Source organism: Empidonax traillii, unplaced genomic scaffold (genome assembly GCF_003031625.1).
Source record: "Empidonax traillii isolate 1590-97213 ecotype Southwest subspecies unplaced genomic scaffold, ASM303162v1 scaffold986:size372637, whole genome shotgun sequence".
Lineage (NCBI taxonomy): Eukaryota > Metazoa > Chordata > Aves > Passeriformes > Tyrannidae > Empidonax > Empidonax traillii.
Genome location: NW_020956179.1, coordinates 253361 through 270353, shown reverse-complemented (window position 1 = coordinate 270353; position 16993 = coordinate 253361). Strand labels below are relative to the sequence as shown.

Here is a 16993-nt window from a genome sequence, read left to right as displayed (position 1 = left end):
AGAACCGTCTGCCCCCCCTCAAGATGTAAAATGTGTCAGCACTCGATCCACCGCCATTCTGGTAAGTTGGCGGCCGCCTCCGGCCGAGAGCCAGAACGGCGTCCTGGCTGGATACAGCGTCTACTATCGAGCGCTGGACTCGGAGGACACGGAGCTTAAGGAGGTGAATGATATCCCCCCAACCACCAGTCAGATCCTTCTGGAGTCCCTGGAGAAGTGGACGGAGTACCGCGTCACGGTGGTGGCTCACACGGAGGTGGGGCCGGGCCCGGAGAGCTCGCCGGTTATCGTCCGCACGGATGAAGATGGTAATTGAGCTCCTTCTGGGTTTCCCCTGAGTCCCCCTGGGGAGTTCGTGGCCCTGGAGGGGGCTGTTCCCGTGCCAGCGAGTCCCTTCCCGTGGCTCGAGTCCCTTCCCATGGCTCGAGTCCCTTCCCGTGGATCGAGTCCCTTCCCATGGATCGAGTCCCTTTCCATGGCTCGAGTTCCTTCCCATGGATCGAGTCCCTTCCCATGGATCGAGTCCCTTCCCATGGATTGAGTCCCTTCCCATAGATCGAGTCCCTTCCCGTGGATTGAGTCCCTTCCCGTGGATCGAGTCCCTTCTTACGGCTCCCGCAGTGTGAGACCCAAAGCTGGAGGGGGATCACACCCAACCTCCGCTCCCCAGTGGGCCCATTATTTTGTGTTGGCACACACAGAAGAACCAGGCAGACCCACAGCAGGTGTTAAAGGTCCCAGCAAGGTGTAGTACTGGTGAAGCTGTTTGTGCTGTGGCAATAAATGGGTGGCTGGTGATGCCCCAGAGGGGTTGGGACCGCTGGGGTGATGGACACAAAGCTGTGATTTGCCCTTTGCTGCCATCTCCCTGAGACCTCTGAGTATTGGGGTCTGGAGGGTCGTCCTGCCCTGCTTTGGGGCATTTCTCAGATTTCTGGGGGGCTTTTTAGCATCCAACTGCCCCACTTTCCATGAAAAGATGCCCTTTTACTGAGCCAGGATCAGCTGAGGCAGCAAGGCACCAGAATCAGAGGAGACCTTTGCTGCCAGGAACTGGTTTCATAGAATCATAGTATATCCCAAGTTGGAAGGGATCCACAAGGATCCTCAAAGTCCAGCTCCTGGTCCTGCACACCACAGCCCCAAGAATCCCACCCTGTGCCTGAGAGCACATTTTTTAAACTGTTAAGAGCTCTTCCCACACACTCCTTGTTACTGGCTCCTCCTAACTAAGTTTTGGTTAATAGTAGAAAGGAGAAATCTGTTAAAGTTTCCAAAAACCTTCAGTGACAACAGGTCAGTGGCCCCACTCAGTGACTTGAATTTCCCTGGTATTTCTACAGTAAAATAAAACCAGGAAAAAGCAGGAATGTGTGCATGAAGGGAGAGGAGCACCCTCCCTGTGAGGGTGGGACCTCAGATAATATAGGTCAAGTAAATAACATAAGGAAATCTCAGAGTTCTCAGGTGTTCTTCCTCCATCCCAAATCAAAAGAATTTATGAAAAAGCACCAGGTTTGTCCTCAGTGTTGACCCTGTTTCTCTGAGCCTCTACCCACACCCAACTGGACCCTGCTCAAAGGCAGTGGGGTTTTCTCGCAGATTAAGCTCTCATACCCTGTATTATAGTTGTTGTCGCTATTATTATTGTTATTATTTCCAAAAAATCAGCCCAAATTCATCCAAGACATCTCTTGTGTGCAGTCCTGAGATTCTGCAGAGGTTATAACCCATCTGCCCTGCCTCAGAGACAAGGAAGCTCCAAGGGCAAGTCCCCCTCCTGATCCTCTCCACCCTGACCTCCCACGGGCAGGACCACAGCTTTCCTGGCTTGCTAGAAACCTGCTTTGCCCTTGGAAAGGGATCTTGAACTGTTTTGGTCCTTTCCATCTGAGCCAACTGGGCACCAGGGAGCCCCTGGAAGGATGGCTGGATGATGAGGTGGACTTGTTCCCTCCAGAACTCCAAGCCACGCAGGTTAGGTCCCCTAGATTGGTTGGGTCTCCCCCTCCTATTTTGGTAGGTCTCCCCCTCCTACTTTGGTTGGTCTCCCCCTGCTCTCTGGGCTGCAGATTCAGGGTGTGCATGTCCCGTAGGTGCAGCGACAGGCTCCAGCCGGGAATCCCCAAGTGACTCTCCCCCCTTCCTTCCCTTCCTTGCAGTGCCCAGTGCACCACCTCGGAAAGTGGAGGTGGAGGTCCTGAACTCAACTGCAATCCAAGTGTTCTGGCGCTCTCCAGTCCAGAACCGCCAGCACGGCCAGATCCGGGGGTACCAGGTGCACTATGTCCGGATGGAGAACGGAGAGGCCCGGGGGCTGCCCCAGATCAAGGACATCATGCTGGCTGATGCCCAGGTAAGGACTCACTCTCTCCAATCTCCTCTGGAATCCTTGAGGGGGGTGGGTGCTGCGGCTGCCGTGTCTCATCCCAAGCACCATAAACTGGAGAAGGCAGATGAGAACCTGTGACGAGGTGTGTGTTGTCTCTCCGCAGTTCATTTGTGCTCCCAGACAATAGTTACTTGGAAGAGTATGAACTGCTGTCCCAACACTGAACTAAATAAGATCCATCCTCCCTGTGTCTGGGAATTCTTTTAATTCAGGCAAAGGCCGCAGTGGAATCTACTAATTTCTCCCACTCTACTTCTTCCTTCATGCTGGCCTGGTAACTTCTGACCTTGTGTGGCTGCTTGCTCAGGGACTCCTTCCTCATGCTGTGTCTCTGTCTTTCCCTTCTTTCCCCTCTTGTATTCTCACGTGCCAAACCTCTCTTGTTCTCTGCCCAGTGGGAAACAGATGACACTGCTGAATACGTAAGTAAAACAGTAAAAATCCTCCCATCCTGGTTCTGTCCCTTCCCTTCTCCCACTTCCTGTTGTGGTGTGATATTTTCCTTTTCCTTTATTTTTTTTTTTTGCAGTGCCTGTGTGCCTGTTTTAGAGCCTGTTGATGGTGTTCCCATGCATTGTCCCCACCCCGTCACTATGATCTGTGACCCTCTGTGATCGTGTCATTTGTCAGCACGCTGCAACCCCACAGGGTTTTCCCCTTGGGCTCCAAAGGAAAGATGGATCTGCTGCCCCTCCATGGGGAAGCAGATGGGACCTTGAATTTGGGAATGCTTCAACATATCAATATTCAAAAATGGTTTGGGTTGGAAGGGACCTTAAAGACCATCTTGTTCCACTCCCTGCCATGGGCAGGGACACCTTCCACTAGACGAGGGTGCTCATCTGGGCTGGTCTGCAACACCTCTGTGTCTGGAAAAGTTAGTTAGGCTGGGAAGCACTGGGAATTCATAATCCATGAGTCCTGAGCTGTAAACAAACGGGGCATGAACACTTTGTGCCCTGAAAGGGCCAAGATTCTTAAAAGCTCATTGATACAGAGCACTGAATGACTGTTGGTGCTTTTACCTGTAAGGACCTTAAAATCAGCCTGGCTGTTTGGCATTTACTATTTCTGCTAAAATGATAAATGTTTTCCATAATCTTGCAGCTACAAAGCAGTAGGAGAGAGCATTTCCTCCTTGGAATGACAGGGTCCTAAGATAACCCACGACTAAACTGACTGTATTTGCATCTCCTAGAGATTGCCCTACAGAAGCAAGGGGGCCTCTGTTTTTTGTGATGGAGAAACTGAGTCTCATGAAAGGCAAAGCCCCTTGCCTAAAATCTTGATAAAACTCAGTGGCAGGTGTGAAAGCAGAACAAGTTCTTGACTTCCAGAAGACAGACCTGTCCCTGCATCCTGCAGCTTCCAGACTCGTTGATCAAAATCCCGCAGTTCCCAAGTTCTGCTGTTCCACTCCCTGCTCACCTTTGGGGAAATAGTTATTTTCAGGACTAACAAATTCTTCCCAAATGCTGCCCTGAGATTTAATATCAAAAGCATGAAGGGGGGGGGGGGATGAGGGGAGAGGAAAGCCATAAAAATGCACAATGTTCCCGTCTCCCTCCTTTCCGAGGCCTTGGGGAAAACCCTGCTGCATGTGCTGTCATCCTGTTTGATTTAGCACGGGTGCTCCTTTTCCAACACAGCCCTTTGAAGGGCTGGATCCCTCCTGGAGAAGGGCTGTTCTTCAGGCCAGTGTTTCAATAAAAGCTCCTGGGAGCCAGGTGTGGGGAGGCTGATAGAGGATGGGAAGGAGGGGGTGGGATTTAGGAGGGAGCTTTAGTGGGCGAGCTGAAGAACGTCGTCTTGCACTTTGCGTTCAAGCAATCCCTTTAATATTGTGGAGGCATTAAAAATATCTCTGAGGAGAGAAGAGAGGGGGTAATGGTGAAAAAAAAATGTAATCTCCCTGAAACCCCTGAGCCCTCCTCTGAGGCTGCACAGTGGAGAGGAAAGCTTTGAAGGGAGCGACGGTGTTTGGATGCTGAAGTGGTTTGTGTGGAGACAGGGAATGTGTGAGAGGTAGATCTGGAGGAGAACGCCTTGAACAGGGCCCTGCAGAGCCAGGCTGTGTTCAGAGAGCTGTGTGTGCCTCATCCTGTGGCTCTCATCCTCCTGCCAGTTCCCACAGCTCCAGTCTCCCCAGAGTGTCTCGTGCTTTCGGATTCAGTGTTTTCCTGCATGCTGGAAAAGGGCTGAGACTCCTGCAAGGAGGAAAGGTCTGCCCGTGTGCGTGGACCTGAATACTGACGTGCTTTTCCTTTGGAATCTTGCAAACAGGAAATGATCATCGCTGGGCTCCAGCCGGAGACTTCATATTCCATCACCGTAGCCGCCTACACTATGAAGGGAGACGGTGCTCGCAGCAAGCCCAAGGTGGTCACCACCAAGGGTGCAGGTGAGAGAGCCTTTTCCTGAACCACTGAGATTCACCCCTTTCCTAAAGCCAAGAAGCTCTTTTCTCCAGACTCACCTCCTTTTCTCCCACTCCCTTCTCGAAGGGCACACTCGCAACAAGTGCCGCGCTGCCCCCAAATTAATTCTAGCAAAGCAGGAACCCCCTCGTTCCTCACGTGCAGCCCTCAGTGCTGCAGGAAGCCCAGGCACAGCCAGAGGATGAATTCATCACTTTTAAATCTCTCACGCTGTAAATTCCAGTGCACCAGCAGTGCAGAGGCTCTGCCTGGTGTGACAACTGGAGAGACTGTGTAGCTTTGATGGTTGACCCACCCAGGTACGCTGGGGACAGGAGAGGCAGAGCTCTGCTCTTGTGGTGGGGACTTGCAAAGATCTGAAGAGCAGCAGGAGACAGTGGTGGCTTGTCCTCCCACTCTTCTCTTCTGTCATCATGTCTGAATATACGTCCCCTGTGTTCAGCACTAGCAGAGGGAGGAGTACTGACAGTATTGACCTTTCCTGGCTCACATTTCGGGGACCTGCCTGCACATACCCAGGTTCATCCCTCCTTTGACCTTCCTGGCACAGTCCCTGCCAGCCTCAGTACAGACACTGGTGCCAAGCCAGGATGGCAGGGCCTGAAGAGGGGAATGACAAAGGTCAAAAGGGTGCCCCTTGCTCCCCCAAACAGCTGTGCAGCAGGCAGAAAGGACAGGTACACACATCACCTGCCATCACAGCATCTGGGGGTTCTGCCTTCATGACTAAAACCCCTGCTCTGCTTTGGAAGCAGGGCTTTGTGCAGTGAAGGACAACCTGGAACTGTCCCTCACCCAGCCCATCTCTTGTTGGACCGTGGTTACCTTCTTTCATTCCATTTTGCCCATGCTCTTTCTTTTTTTTCCTGCTTTCAAGTGAGGGCTTTCTCCCCTCTCCACTTCTCTGGCTGTAACTTCCCAACCCTGACAATCTGTTTGTTCACTTCTTAGTTCTGGAGCTGTTGTCTTCACCCTGCCCAAAGCAGCTGCATAAACTGACATCATCCCTTGTTTCTGGGATGTTCTGCCTCTGCAGGGATCTAAGGCCTCTGCCAGCACTGCAGAATTAACCTGGAAACCTCTGTCCATGCTCCAGAGGCAGCTCAGACACTCAGCCCAGTGTGCAGGACAGAGGGCTCAGGAGCCCTTCCAGGAACACCCAGGGCTGGAGCTGCCAGTGCCCTCCCTGTTCTTACCTTTTCCCTGCCCTGACTCACATCCCTGTCTCATTTCATGTCCTTGTTTAGACAAGTGAGTGGGATTTCAGCCTTTCTCTGCCCTCCAGCCTCCCCTGCCCAGTTCAGAGACTGGTTCACAGGAGAGGGAGGTTGCTTTCCAGGACACAACTCCTGCAGATGTCACTTTTGGTGCCAGCTCTCAGTCTCCTTGTGCTCACCCCTTGCAGTGTCACTGTGCTGTGAGAAGCCTTTTCTTTCACTCACCCTCTTCTCCTTCCCCTGCAGCTGTGTCCATGTTTCTCCTCACTTGTTCTCTGCTTCTCTCCTCTCCTTTCCTTCTTCCCAAGGCTCTCCAGCCTTTCCATTTTCCTCTCTCAGAGCCTTTCTCTCCGCCTTGCTCCCTTGTCACTCTCTCTTGTCACCCTCCCTCATCTCTCCCCATTAGGATTTGCAGTGCAGGTGATCAGTCACAGAGAGATGTTTTCTCCAGCACAGCAGCTATTACCCAAAACTCAATTTCCCCCAACCTGAAATGGCTATTTAAAAAAAAAAAATATCTTCCAAATAGCTCTGTAACATTCTTACCTTCTTTGCAGTGCTGAGTCAATACACCATCTGAGAGGAGAGATTTCTTTCTTTATCATTCAGGGCTGGGGGCTGAATTTAAATACAGTAATACATCCAATTTTCTCCTTTACTGTCCAAACCAATTGCAAAATAAAACACTTCCCCCCACTGTGCTTTCTTTTCACCTTCCCTCCGAACAATATTTGTTGTGCAGATGTAATACTTTCAAGCTCAGCTGATTATAGTAACATTTGTGATAAAAACTAAAACATAAAGGTAATGGCGTTGTTTTTCTCTTTAATGTGTTCCTTAGGCATTCCCAAGGGAGGAGGCTGCCTCTCCCAGCTCCTTCCCTAGCCATCCTTTGGCAGTTTGGAAGGAATAAAGCATTTGTTTCAGAGACAGACCCTCATCCTCGTGTTCTGGTGTCAGTGGAGGCATCAGGCAGAAAGGGGTTCCCTCAGTTTTTCCCTGACAGGATCCTGCATCCTTCCCTGCTCCCTCTGCCAGCCACACCAGCATTCCAACCCTCACCCCTCGGTTGGACTTGAGCTGGAAGAGCAGGATGGGATCTCTCCCAGCTCCATTCTTCCTCCTCCTGCCCGACCAGGAGAAATACCAAGGCGGAGAGGAGGGAATTAGGTCTCTAATAGTGGAGCTGAGTGTCAATGACGCGTGAGCTGCTGGAATTAATGCTCTGCTTTCTCCGCCTTCGGGAACCTCTGGGCCTGCACGTGTCATTTAACTGTGGCTGTGGGCTTGCTTGGCAGTCAGGCAGTGCCAGGGCTCATTAGGCAGAGACATGGCACTGCTGAGCTCCCCCAAATCCCCCCCAAATGCGGAGGAGCTCCCTGACAGGTTGAGGAGGAGCTCACTGGAAACACACCAGCACTTGGAGGGCTTCTCGCTTCCTCCAGAGGAGAGAAACTGCAGAGAGGGAGGAGCAGCTCTCCCTGCCCTCTGCCTTGCACAGATTTTGGGCTCTGTTTCCACTCTCTGTGCTTCCTTCTGTACCCAACTGGGCGATGAGCTGCCTGCCAGCCTCGCTGAGCTGGCCCCGTGCCTGCTGCTCGGGACCTGGGGCTGCCCAGACTTCCTTCCCCATCCTTCATTACTTCACCCTCAGCTGCTCTGGACTTCCCAGCCTGAACCAATCTGTTCCAGTCTCTTTCTGCATGAGTTGGGCTGTGTAATGGAGAGACAGAGAGAGAGAGGACAGGAGTTTGGGGACTCCAGGTTTGTTCTTCCCTGCTGGGGACAGGAGGCTGGGAGTCAGGACACCTGAGTTTGTTCTTCCCAGCAGTGGGAGAGGTGTGTGGTCCAGGGATACAGGAGGAGCTGTGCTCTTTCCATCCCGAGCACAGGGAAGAAAACAAATCCAGCAATGTGCCAGTACCTCACAGCTGACATGCTGGCAGTGCTCCTCGTTTCCTAAACTGGATAGACACCCTCCACCTGCACAGGGTGGGTGAGAGCAGCTTGGGTTACAGGGGAATACACTAGGGAACACAGAGCCCAGCTGGAACATTGCCGCTGACTCGAGGACCCTGTTGCTGCAGCTGAAGACTCTCTTCATCCCCTCTCCCCTCGTCCCGCTTTTGGCTGAAGGTGTCTCTCTCTCCTCTCTCCCAGTCCCAGGAAAGCCCATCCTGTCTGTGCACCAGACAGAGGAGAACACCCTCCTGGTGAAATGGGAGCCTCCGCTGGATGCAGAAGGCCAGGTGTTGGGCTACCGGCTCCAGTTTGGCCGCAAGGACGTCGACCCTCTGGCCACCTTGGAGTTCTCGGCGCTGGAGGATAAGTACACGGCTCACAGCATCCACAAGGGCGCCACGTACGTGTTCAAGCTGGCCGTGAAAAGCCGGGCTGGCTTCGGGGAGGAAGCTGTGCAGGAACTCACCACCCCCGAAGACATCCCCAAGGGTTACCCCCAAATCCTCGAGGCGAGCAACGTCACTGCCATGTCGGTGCAGTTCGGCTGGCTGCCCCCCGTGCTGGCCGAGCGCAACGGAGCCATCGTCAAGTACACCGTGGCCTACCGGGAGGCCGGTTCTCCCGGCAACCTGCTGGAAAAAGACCTGCCCCCCTCCCCAGAGAACTCCTACACCCTCAACGGCCTCAAACCCAACACCGCCTATGACGTTAAAATCCGTGCTCACACCAGTAAAGGCCCCGGGCCCTACAGCCCGACCGTCCAGTATCGGACGTTCCAGCTGGATCAAGGTAGGACTTACCGGTTTCTCCTCCCTCTCTCCCCTTGTATCCGGGGCTGGTGCCGGGAGGCAAGAGAGCTGGAGAGGTCAGGCCAGGCTCAGCCAGGCTCGTGAGTAAATGCAAAGCACTGTGGTGTCACACTCAGTCCCTCCGCTCCTCTCTGCCTTGTGCCAGGTAAGTCCCTTTTACCACTTTCTTCTAAGTTAAGTCCGGACACCTTCTGTCACTGGCACCTGGAGGGGGGGGCCAGTCGCTACACAGGTGGGAAGAGCGTTTTCTTCAGCTTTTGCAAACAGCCAAAATTAAAGAGAGAAATTTAAAAAAAAAAAACAAAAACAAAAACAAAACAAAACCCACGCTCAGACCGCGAGCTGGGATGGGTTTCCTCACCTGAGCATGCTCAGCCAGCCAGCACCTCGTTCCTGCAGCAGCCACCCAGGCCCAAAAGTGTGGGGGCAAAGCCACGTGCCCTCCCTGGGGTTAGGCAAGGGAACAGGGAGCACTGGGAGATGGACCTTGGCAAAACTCAAGCACAGTGTGGAGGAGGGAACAATCCCTTGCATTCCTGCAGCCGCAGCCAGACCCAGCCTGGCAGGGCCCTCTTCCAGCACCTGACATTCTCTTCCTTCTCTTTTCTGCTCTTCCTTCCCTCTGCTGCCTTTTCTTCTCCTTTCTCCCCTTCCTCCTCACTTTTTTTTCCGCAGTTTTACCCAAAAACTTCAAGGTGAAGATGGTGACAAAGACATCCGTCCTTTTGAGCTGGGAGTTCCCTGAGAACTACAACTCTCCTACCCCATACAAGGCAAGTGGAATGCAGGAGTCAGATCTGTGTTTCTTCTCAGTTTCCTGGAAGTCTTGTCTGTTGGGTTGAATAAGAGGTTGTAAGAGGCAAGAATTCTGGATGCCTGCCTCAGATATGGACAGGTAATGGTTAATCACTACCTCAAGGAAGTGGGCTGAAAATCAGGGCTGTTGGGTTGCATTCCCATCTCTGTTACCAAATCCTTGCTTCCCTAGACAAGTTACTGTTTGGTCAGGAAGAATTTCTTTATGAAAAGGGTTGTTAAACTTTGGAAGGGGCTGCCCAGGGAGGTTTGGAGTCCCCATCCCTGGAGGTGTCCAAGGAACACCTTGTCCAAGGTTTGTGTGGCACTCACTGCTCTGGGCTGGGTGACGAGGTGGGGATCGGTCACAGCTTGGACTCCATGATCTTGGAGGTCTTTCCCAACCTAAAGAATAATTTTTCCATTTCCCATATTTGTTTCTGGATAAAAATTGCTCTTCCCAGGGGAGCCTGAAGGCTTTGACCTGCATCTGCCCCTGTGCAGTGGGCACAAGGGATCAAGAGCTCCCCACTCGAACCCTTCGGTTCTCTGGCACAGCTGAGTGCCCCCGTGTTCCCTGCAAACCAAGGGAACGGGGAGGAAGGGGAAGGAGTTGGGCTGTTTGGGCCGTGTCAGCCTTGCTCGTGGAACAACCTCTTCCCCCCTCCCACAGATCCAGTACAACGGGCTGCACGTGGACGTGGACGGACGCACCACCAAGAAACTCATCACCCACCTGAGGCCCCGCACCTTCTACAACTTCGTGCTGATGAACCAGGGCAACAGCATGGGGGGGCTGCAGCAGAACGTGGCTGCCTGGACTGCTGCTGACATGTTGTCCAAGAAGCCAGAGGTGACCCACAAGCCTGATGCCGATGGCAACGTGGTGGTGATTCTCCCCGACGTGAAGAGCTCCGTGCCTGTCCAGTAGGTCCCTGTTAGACTGCAGGTGGGGGGTGCTCAGTTTTTGCTTTGGGGTTCAGACCTGATGGCTGGAGACCACAGTACAAACCCACGAGTGTTCCCTCCGTTTTCAGCCTTTTCCTGGCGGTTACCTTTCGGAGGTGCTTCCCAGAGCTAAACAGGGAAAGCCAAAAGAATGCAAAAGGAATACATAAGGAGACATGGGGCTGCCACTGAATCCAGCTCTTTTCAGGAATAACAATCCTGCTAAATTAAAAATAAGGGGCTTGCTGGGTTGACCCAGTGGGGCAGTGTGGGCAGACCTACATCAGTGTGTGCACTCTCTTCTTCTGTGGCTTGTGGAAGGAGATTAATTCCTTCTATTCCTTCTATTTCTTCCGATTGTTCCCAACTCTTAGGGCTTTCTACATTGTGGTGGTGCCTCTGAGGAAGTCCCGAGGAGGACAGTTCCTCAACCCCTTGGGCAGCCCTGAGGAGATGGACCTGGAGGAGGTGAGTGTGAAACCAGAGCCAGCTGCGGGGAGAGAGGAAGCATCTGTACGGGGTGGGATGGTGAGCTGAGAGCTGGGAAGGGACTTCTGGGCTTCCTGTTCTCCACATTCAGAGTAGCCAAGCTGTGGGCAGTCTGGGAGGGATGGTTTGGCTCTCCTTGCTGCTCCCTTCTTGGGGCTCAGGGCGTTCCTCTGCTTCCTGCAGCTGGTTCAGGACATTGCCAGGCTCCGGCGCCGGAGCCTCCGTCACTCCCGACAGCTGGACTTCCCCAAGCCCTACATCGCTGCCCGGTTCCGCTCCCTCCCCTCCCACTTCATCCTGGGGGACATGAAACACTACGACAACTTTGAGAACAGAGCCCTGGAGCCAGGGCAGAAATACGTCATCTTCATCCTGGCGGTGCTGCAGGAACCCGAGGCCGTAAGTTGTCCCCGCTCTGCTCTGCACTGGTGAGGCCTCACCCTGAGTATTGTGGCAGTTTTGGTCACCACAACATAAGAACGATGTTAAGCTCTTAGAGAGGGCAACGAAGATGGGGAAGGGCCTTGAGGGGAAGGTGTGTGAGGAGCCTGAGGGCACTGGGTGTGTTCAGCTGGAGCAGAGGCAGCAGCTGCTCCCATGGGAGCTGCCCTGCTGCCCTCCTGGCATTCCCCAGAACTTTCTCCCAGCAGATCCTTCAGGTTTTTTATTTTGTAAAGACTTTGAACTCCAGCTGTGAAGCTTTTGGATGTGGCTCTTGGAGCTGTTGGTGCTTGTGCTTGTGCCTGCATTACACAAACTGCTCTTCCAAGCAACCAGGCCAATGACACGAGCAGCTCCGATTTTCCCAGTCTTCTTGGGCAAGTCTTGTACACTTATGGCTACAAATCGGAGTCCAGAATGGGGAGGAACATTGAACTATCCCCTCAGGACTACACTCGAGTTCAGAGAGCCTTAGGTCAGACCCCTTTTCCTTTAAAGCCTGTCCTTTAATTCCTTGGAGCAATGACCCCAAACATCCCGCTCTGGGAGCACATCACGCACCCTGCTCGTTGCTGAATTTCCCACCACACACAAAGGGGAGCTTTTTTATTCTGTGGAAAACTACATGTGCTCTCTACCACTGCAACATTGCTGCTGTTTTCACTGGGGCTGTGTTTGGCTTTATGAAAACAACTGTTTTAATATTTACCTGCCTCCTCCCTCATGCACAATGGGAAACAGCCTAATGCTCTGTTGTTTTTAAATCCCCCTGTGGAATTGTAGCAGGGAGCTATTGGAAATTAAGGGTTTTTCCCCCAATAAATATTTGGTTGTGTACTTGATATTAAAGGATTAGGCTGACACGCTTCTGAATGGGTTTCTCAATCGGATTACTGCAGCTTGTGGTAATTTCTGCTTTAGAACAAGGTGCTGCAGACTCTCTCACAGCAGCCTGGATCCACAGCAGTTCCCAAGTATGGAGCAGCATTCCAATCTGCTCAGGGCTGATGGAGTTCAAGGACTCAAAGCCACTGTTCTTGTCCTGCCCCTGGCTCCTCTCCCAAACCAGCCTTGCCAGTTCTCTGGTGCAGTTTGGTTTCTGGAGTTTCTCTGTAAGGTGGGAATGCATCCTCCCTGGAATGGGGAGACTGTAGTGCTCTTGAGAACAAGCAATGCCTTTTAGCCAGGATTCTGATTCCTCTGATTCTCCCCAAGAGCCCAGCTCACTGCAGAGGGAACAGAGCATACTGCATTTTATTAATTTGTATTTAATTGTAGGGGGGTGATTTTTTTCAGTCACCAGGCCAAGCGTTAATTCTTGTTTTAATCCCTTCCCTCTTGCTCTGTGATCCCATCTGACTGTCAAAATCCTGACGGTTACATGAGAGCTTGGAAAAAGTGTTTGTGTTTTGTGGCAATGGCAAGGGCCCAGAGATGTGGTGAAACAGAGGCACAGTCAACTGATTACAGTCCTGGCTACACCATGAGGTGAGCCACAGGCCCAAGGCAGGCTAGAGCTTCTCATGAGTGTGATCCTTCAGTGTTCTGTCTCCTCTGGAGTGTTGGAGGATGAAGATATCGTGTCATATGGTTCTTCCCCCCGAGGGACACTGGAACAGGCTCCCCAGGGCTGTGGGATTGTTGGGGTGTCTGTGCAGGGCCTTGAGTTGGACTGATGATCCTTGTGGGTCCCTTCCAGCTCAGGATATTCCATGATGTGGGTGCTCACAGAGAAGGGCCTTTTCCCTGTTACTATTTGGTTTGTGCTGCAGAGAGCTCATGTCCTCCCTAGCAATTTCTCCTGTGGGATTCCGTGTGCTTGCCCGTTGTTCCCACTGTTCCCAGCCCCCACTCCACCTCTGGGCTGTGCTCCACCACCTCTCCCTGTCTTCCAGACCTTTGCTGCGAGTCCCTTCTCCGACCCCATCCAGCTGGACAACCCTGACCCACAGCCCATCATCGATGGAGAGGAGGGCCTGATCTGGGTCATCGGGCCCGTCCTGGCCGTGGTGTTCATCATCTGCATCGTCATCGCCATCCTGCTCTACAAAAAGTAAGAGCTGCTCGTTGCCCGTATCCCAGACCCTGCTGAGTGTCCCCCCCAGCCCTGGTCCCCAAAGGGAATGTCCTCCTTGGCCCTGCTGTGGTCAGTCCTTCCACTGGAGAGAGGAGCCCTGAGGCACAATGGAATGGAAGGGTGTGCCTGGCACACACATTTAGCAGTGGGTTGCAGGGACTTGCTGCTTCAGGCTCTACCCCGTGGCACTCTCAGGAAAGCTGTGCTGGTCTCACAGACACGTGTGCAATGAGTGTGTCAGGACTCTCGCCTGCCTCCTCCAGAATTGCTGCTCACAGCCTCAGGCCCCCCTTTCTCTGTGTGTGGGCACAGTGAGGGGGATGCAGAGAAGGCATCTTTGACCTGTGGCTCAGCAGAGACCTCCTCTCCTCTTCAGCTGGTTTTCTGCTGGAACTGGGAGACAAGAGCAGGGTGTGAGTCTGCAGGAGAGAGGAGGGAACAACCCCTGGAAGTGTCTCCCTTTTCCTTGGCTTTCTGAGCAGCTCATGGTGTGTGGATGAGAACTGGGGGTGCCTTGAACACACATAAGGCCTCACTGTGCAACAGGAGGGGACAGGAAGGGAAGCAGGAGCAGAGCAAAACAAGTGATGGCAGCGATGGCAAACACAAGGATGTCCTTAGCTGGGACATCTCATACCCAGAGTGGAGGGAGCTCTCCCTTAACCCTGCTCCATCTTTGATCTGCACAGGGGTATGTCCTCTGCATCCCAGCAGGTGTGAAGCTGCTCTGGGCTCAGGGAGTCAGGTCCTCATTAGCTCTGATCTAACTGGGTGATCTTTGCTGGGCCCACCTTCTGCCTGTGCTGCCAGGGTTAGAGCTGAGCAAATGCTTCCCCTTTCCTCTGCAAGTCCTTTCTAACCTGAACATTTGTCTTGTCTTGTCTTCTCTCCACTTACTGCTTTCGTGGACAGCAAGCCAGACAGGTAAGAGCACCAGATTTGCCATTTATTCAGGTTCTTTCTTGCTGTGTGTTAAGCGGTGTTTGCTGTCTGTGGTGATGGGGCTTTTCTTGGTGCAGTTCCTGCCCTTAGATCTGTTCTTTCTGTGTCAGGCAAGCATGGGACTATGCTTGAATTGGGGCAGAAAAAGGCAAGCAAGCCCAGCTTTCTCCTGCTTGTCCATTCCTGAGTGTAACGGCCCTTTCTCAGGCTGAGCAGCAGGGACGGTAAATGGCTCATAAACTGGTGGGTTAATGGAGCAGAGAAACACTCATTTGTGTGGCAGTCAGAGGTGAAAGTGGGTTTTCTCTGTGTCTGGCTGCTCCATCCTGGCTGTCCCTGAGCTACTGGAACTCGAACTGGAGGCAGGATCTCAGCAGCTGAGCTGTCCTCACCCCATTGCAGAAGCTGTTCTTGCCCCCTCAGCTAAAGGCCTCTAACAGAGTCTGTTTATGACTGCAGAAATGAGACTTATTTCCAGCCATTTCCAAGACTGGGAGAGCTTTCATTGGGACTAACTGAGGGGTTCAGTCCATGGACTATTTACAGCAGTTTCAGAACTGTGGCAAAAATAAACTGCTCCCAAACTGCAAAGTGGTGTCATTCCAAAATGCTGCCCCATGCAGTGCTGGCAGGGCTCGTGCCACTTCTTCTGACTATTAATGACATCAAGAGACAGCTAAAAATGTCCTGAATATCTTCCTCTCTGCCCAAGTGCTTGCCATTGCTGCTGCAGGCAGATCATTGGAGGCTTCTGTCCACCCTAAGCAGGAGAGGTGAGGAGCTCCACAGCCACCTCGCTGAAGGGGCTGGGACAGCATTCCCAAGCCTCAGGGTGTGGACCCATGTTCTCTGCTGGCTGGAGAAGTTCTGCTCCCACAGTTCATAAGTGTTCCCTTGCCAGAGGTTATCACGTCTTCAGATCAGCACTGGGCTTTGCTTCCAAATTCTTTTCAAGGAGAATGAGCCAGGTCAGCAAAGACTTTTCAACTGCCTCAGCTAAGCTAACCCATTTGGAGTAAAAATATATTAGGAAGCACTTCCATGTGGAGCTCAGCTGGCAGGTTGGAGCAGGCTTTGGGTCCTGGCAAGGAGGTGAGGTGGATCTCAGCAGGCACAGCTGTGCTGGGAGAGGACGTGTCTACACTGTTGAACCCAGATTTTTAGGGTCCTGCAGTTCAAAAACGATTGAAAACTGCTGCCCTGACTTCTGTGTCTGCAGCAAGGCAGCTCTGAGAGCTCCTAAACCAGCCAACAGCAATATCAGAGCTTTGTGTCCAAGGTCGTGGCCAGGAGATTCTGTACTTTTCCAAATGATTCTGTTGGCTCTGGTTCTTTCAGACTGGAAATGGCTTGGCCAGAACTGGAAGGTTTTTGCTTGCAGGGCTCTGCAGCGTTCGGTGGAGGCTGCTCTGGCAGGGAGGTGTGAGTTCCCAGCTGCCTGTCTTGTGTTGCTGCTGTGAGAAGGGGGGAAGTTCCAGACTTGCCTGAAAGCTGCTGAGGGGCTGCTGGGCCTTTGTAAACCCCTCAAATGCAGCAACGACAAACCTCCCAAACCTCCTCCCTTTTCTGATGCAATTTATACACTTTTACCCTTGGCTGCACCTTTGATTTTCGGTGGGAGCTTTGCTCAGGCCTGAACATCAGTAGCTGAGGAAACTACAAGGGACCAACGAGGCCCGTGAGCTAAGCTGCTTTGTCTTTCTGTTCTTTTCTTTTGTTTCTTTTGTTTTTTTGGTTTGTTTTGTTTTGTTCCAAAGCAAACGGAAAGATTCCGAGCCGCGGACGAAATGCCTGCTGAACAACGCTGAGATCGCCCCCCACCACCCCAAGGACCCCGTGGAGATGAGGCGCATCAACTTCCAGACTCCAGGTAACCCCGGGAAGGCAGGAATGGAGCACTTGCCCCCCTTCCTTAACCCCTCCCTGCCTGGCTGGAGGCTGCAGCAGCACTGCCTGGAGAGCCAGGGCTGACCTGGGGTGCAGCCAAGGCACCCCCAGCCTTGCCTCTCAGCTGATTGCTGAGAGAAACCTTTGCTGGGAGTGTCAAGGACGTTGCACAGGCACTTCCCAAGGCGGGAAGAGGGGTTTTCCTGGATTCCCAGATGAGTTGGGTGCATTCTGGAGCTGCAAGAGCTGTGGCTGTGCCAAACGTGCCAGAGCACCAGCGCTGCCCTGTGCTTCGGACTGGGGGCTCCCAGGGTGGTGAGGTGGAGCATGGCAGGCTGCCCAGCACCCAGAGCTCCAGCCACTTCTGGAACTGGTGCTTTCTGGTGCCAGGCCTGCCCGTGGGCTGCGCAGGGGGAAAGGTGGCTGGTTGCTTGGCGCAGGCGGGGCAGCGTCTCCTCGCTTGGTGTAGATGCCATCATGGAATCCTGGAATGGTTTGGGTTGGGGAGGGACCTTAAAGCTCATCCAGTGCCACCCCCTGCCATGGGCAGGGGGACACCTTTCACTATCCCAGGTTGCTCCAAGCCCTGTCCAACC

The 16993-nt window shown here is 53.0% G+C and overlaps 1 protein-coding gene across 16 annotated transcripts in view; it reads left to right on the top strand.

Moving 5' to 3' along the window:
- PTPRS (protein tyrosine phosphatase, receptor type S) overlaps positions 1 to 16993 on the top strand; it is a 97542-nt gene that overhangs the window by 62083 nt on the left and 18466 nt on the right. For 6 of the 16 annotated variants that reach the window (XM_027903640.1, XM_027903638.1, XM_027903636.1 and 3 more), the window contains 12 exons: positions 3 to 308; positions 2163 to 2356; positions 2788 to 2814; positions 4676 to 4793; positions 8208 to 8798; positions 9494 to 9591; positions 10287 to 10540; positions 10936 to 11029; positions 11234 to 11449; positions 13387 to 13544; positions 14481 to 14492; positions 16268 to 16380. In XM_027903640.1, coding sequence (XP_027759441.1) covers positions 3 to 308; positions 2163 to 2356; positions 2788 to 2814; positions 4676 to 4793; positions 8208 to 8798; positions 9494 to 9591; positions 10287 to 10540; positions 10936 to 11029; positions 11234 to 11449; positions 13387 to 13544; positions 14481 to 14492; positions 16268 to 16380 — 2181 coding nt within the window. The remainder of the gene's footprint in view (positions 1 to 2; positions 309 to 2162; positions 2357 to 2787; positions 2815 to 4675; positions 4794 to 8207; positions 8799 to 9493; positions 9592 to 10286; positions 10541 to 10935; positions 11030 to 11233; positions 11450 to 13386; positions 13545 to 14480; positions 14493 to 16267; positions 16381 to 16993) is intronic. The other 10 variants (XM_027903651.1, XM_027903650.1, XM_027903649.1 and 7 more) reach the window with 5 other exon arrangements.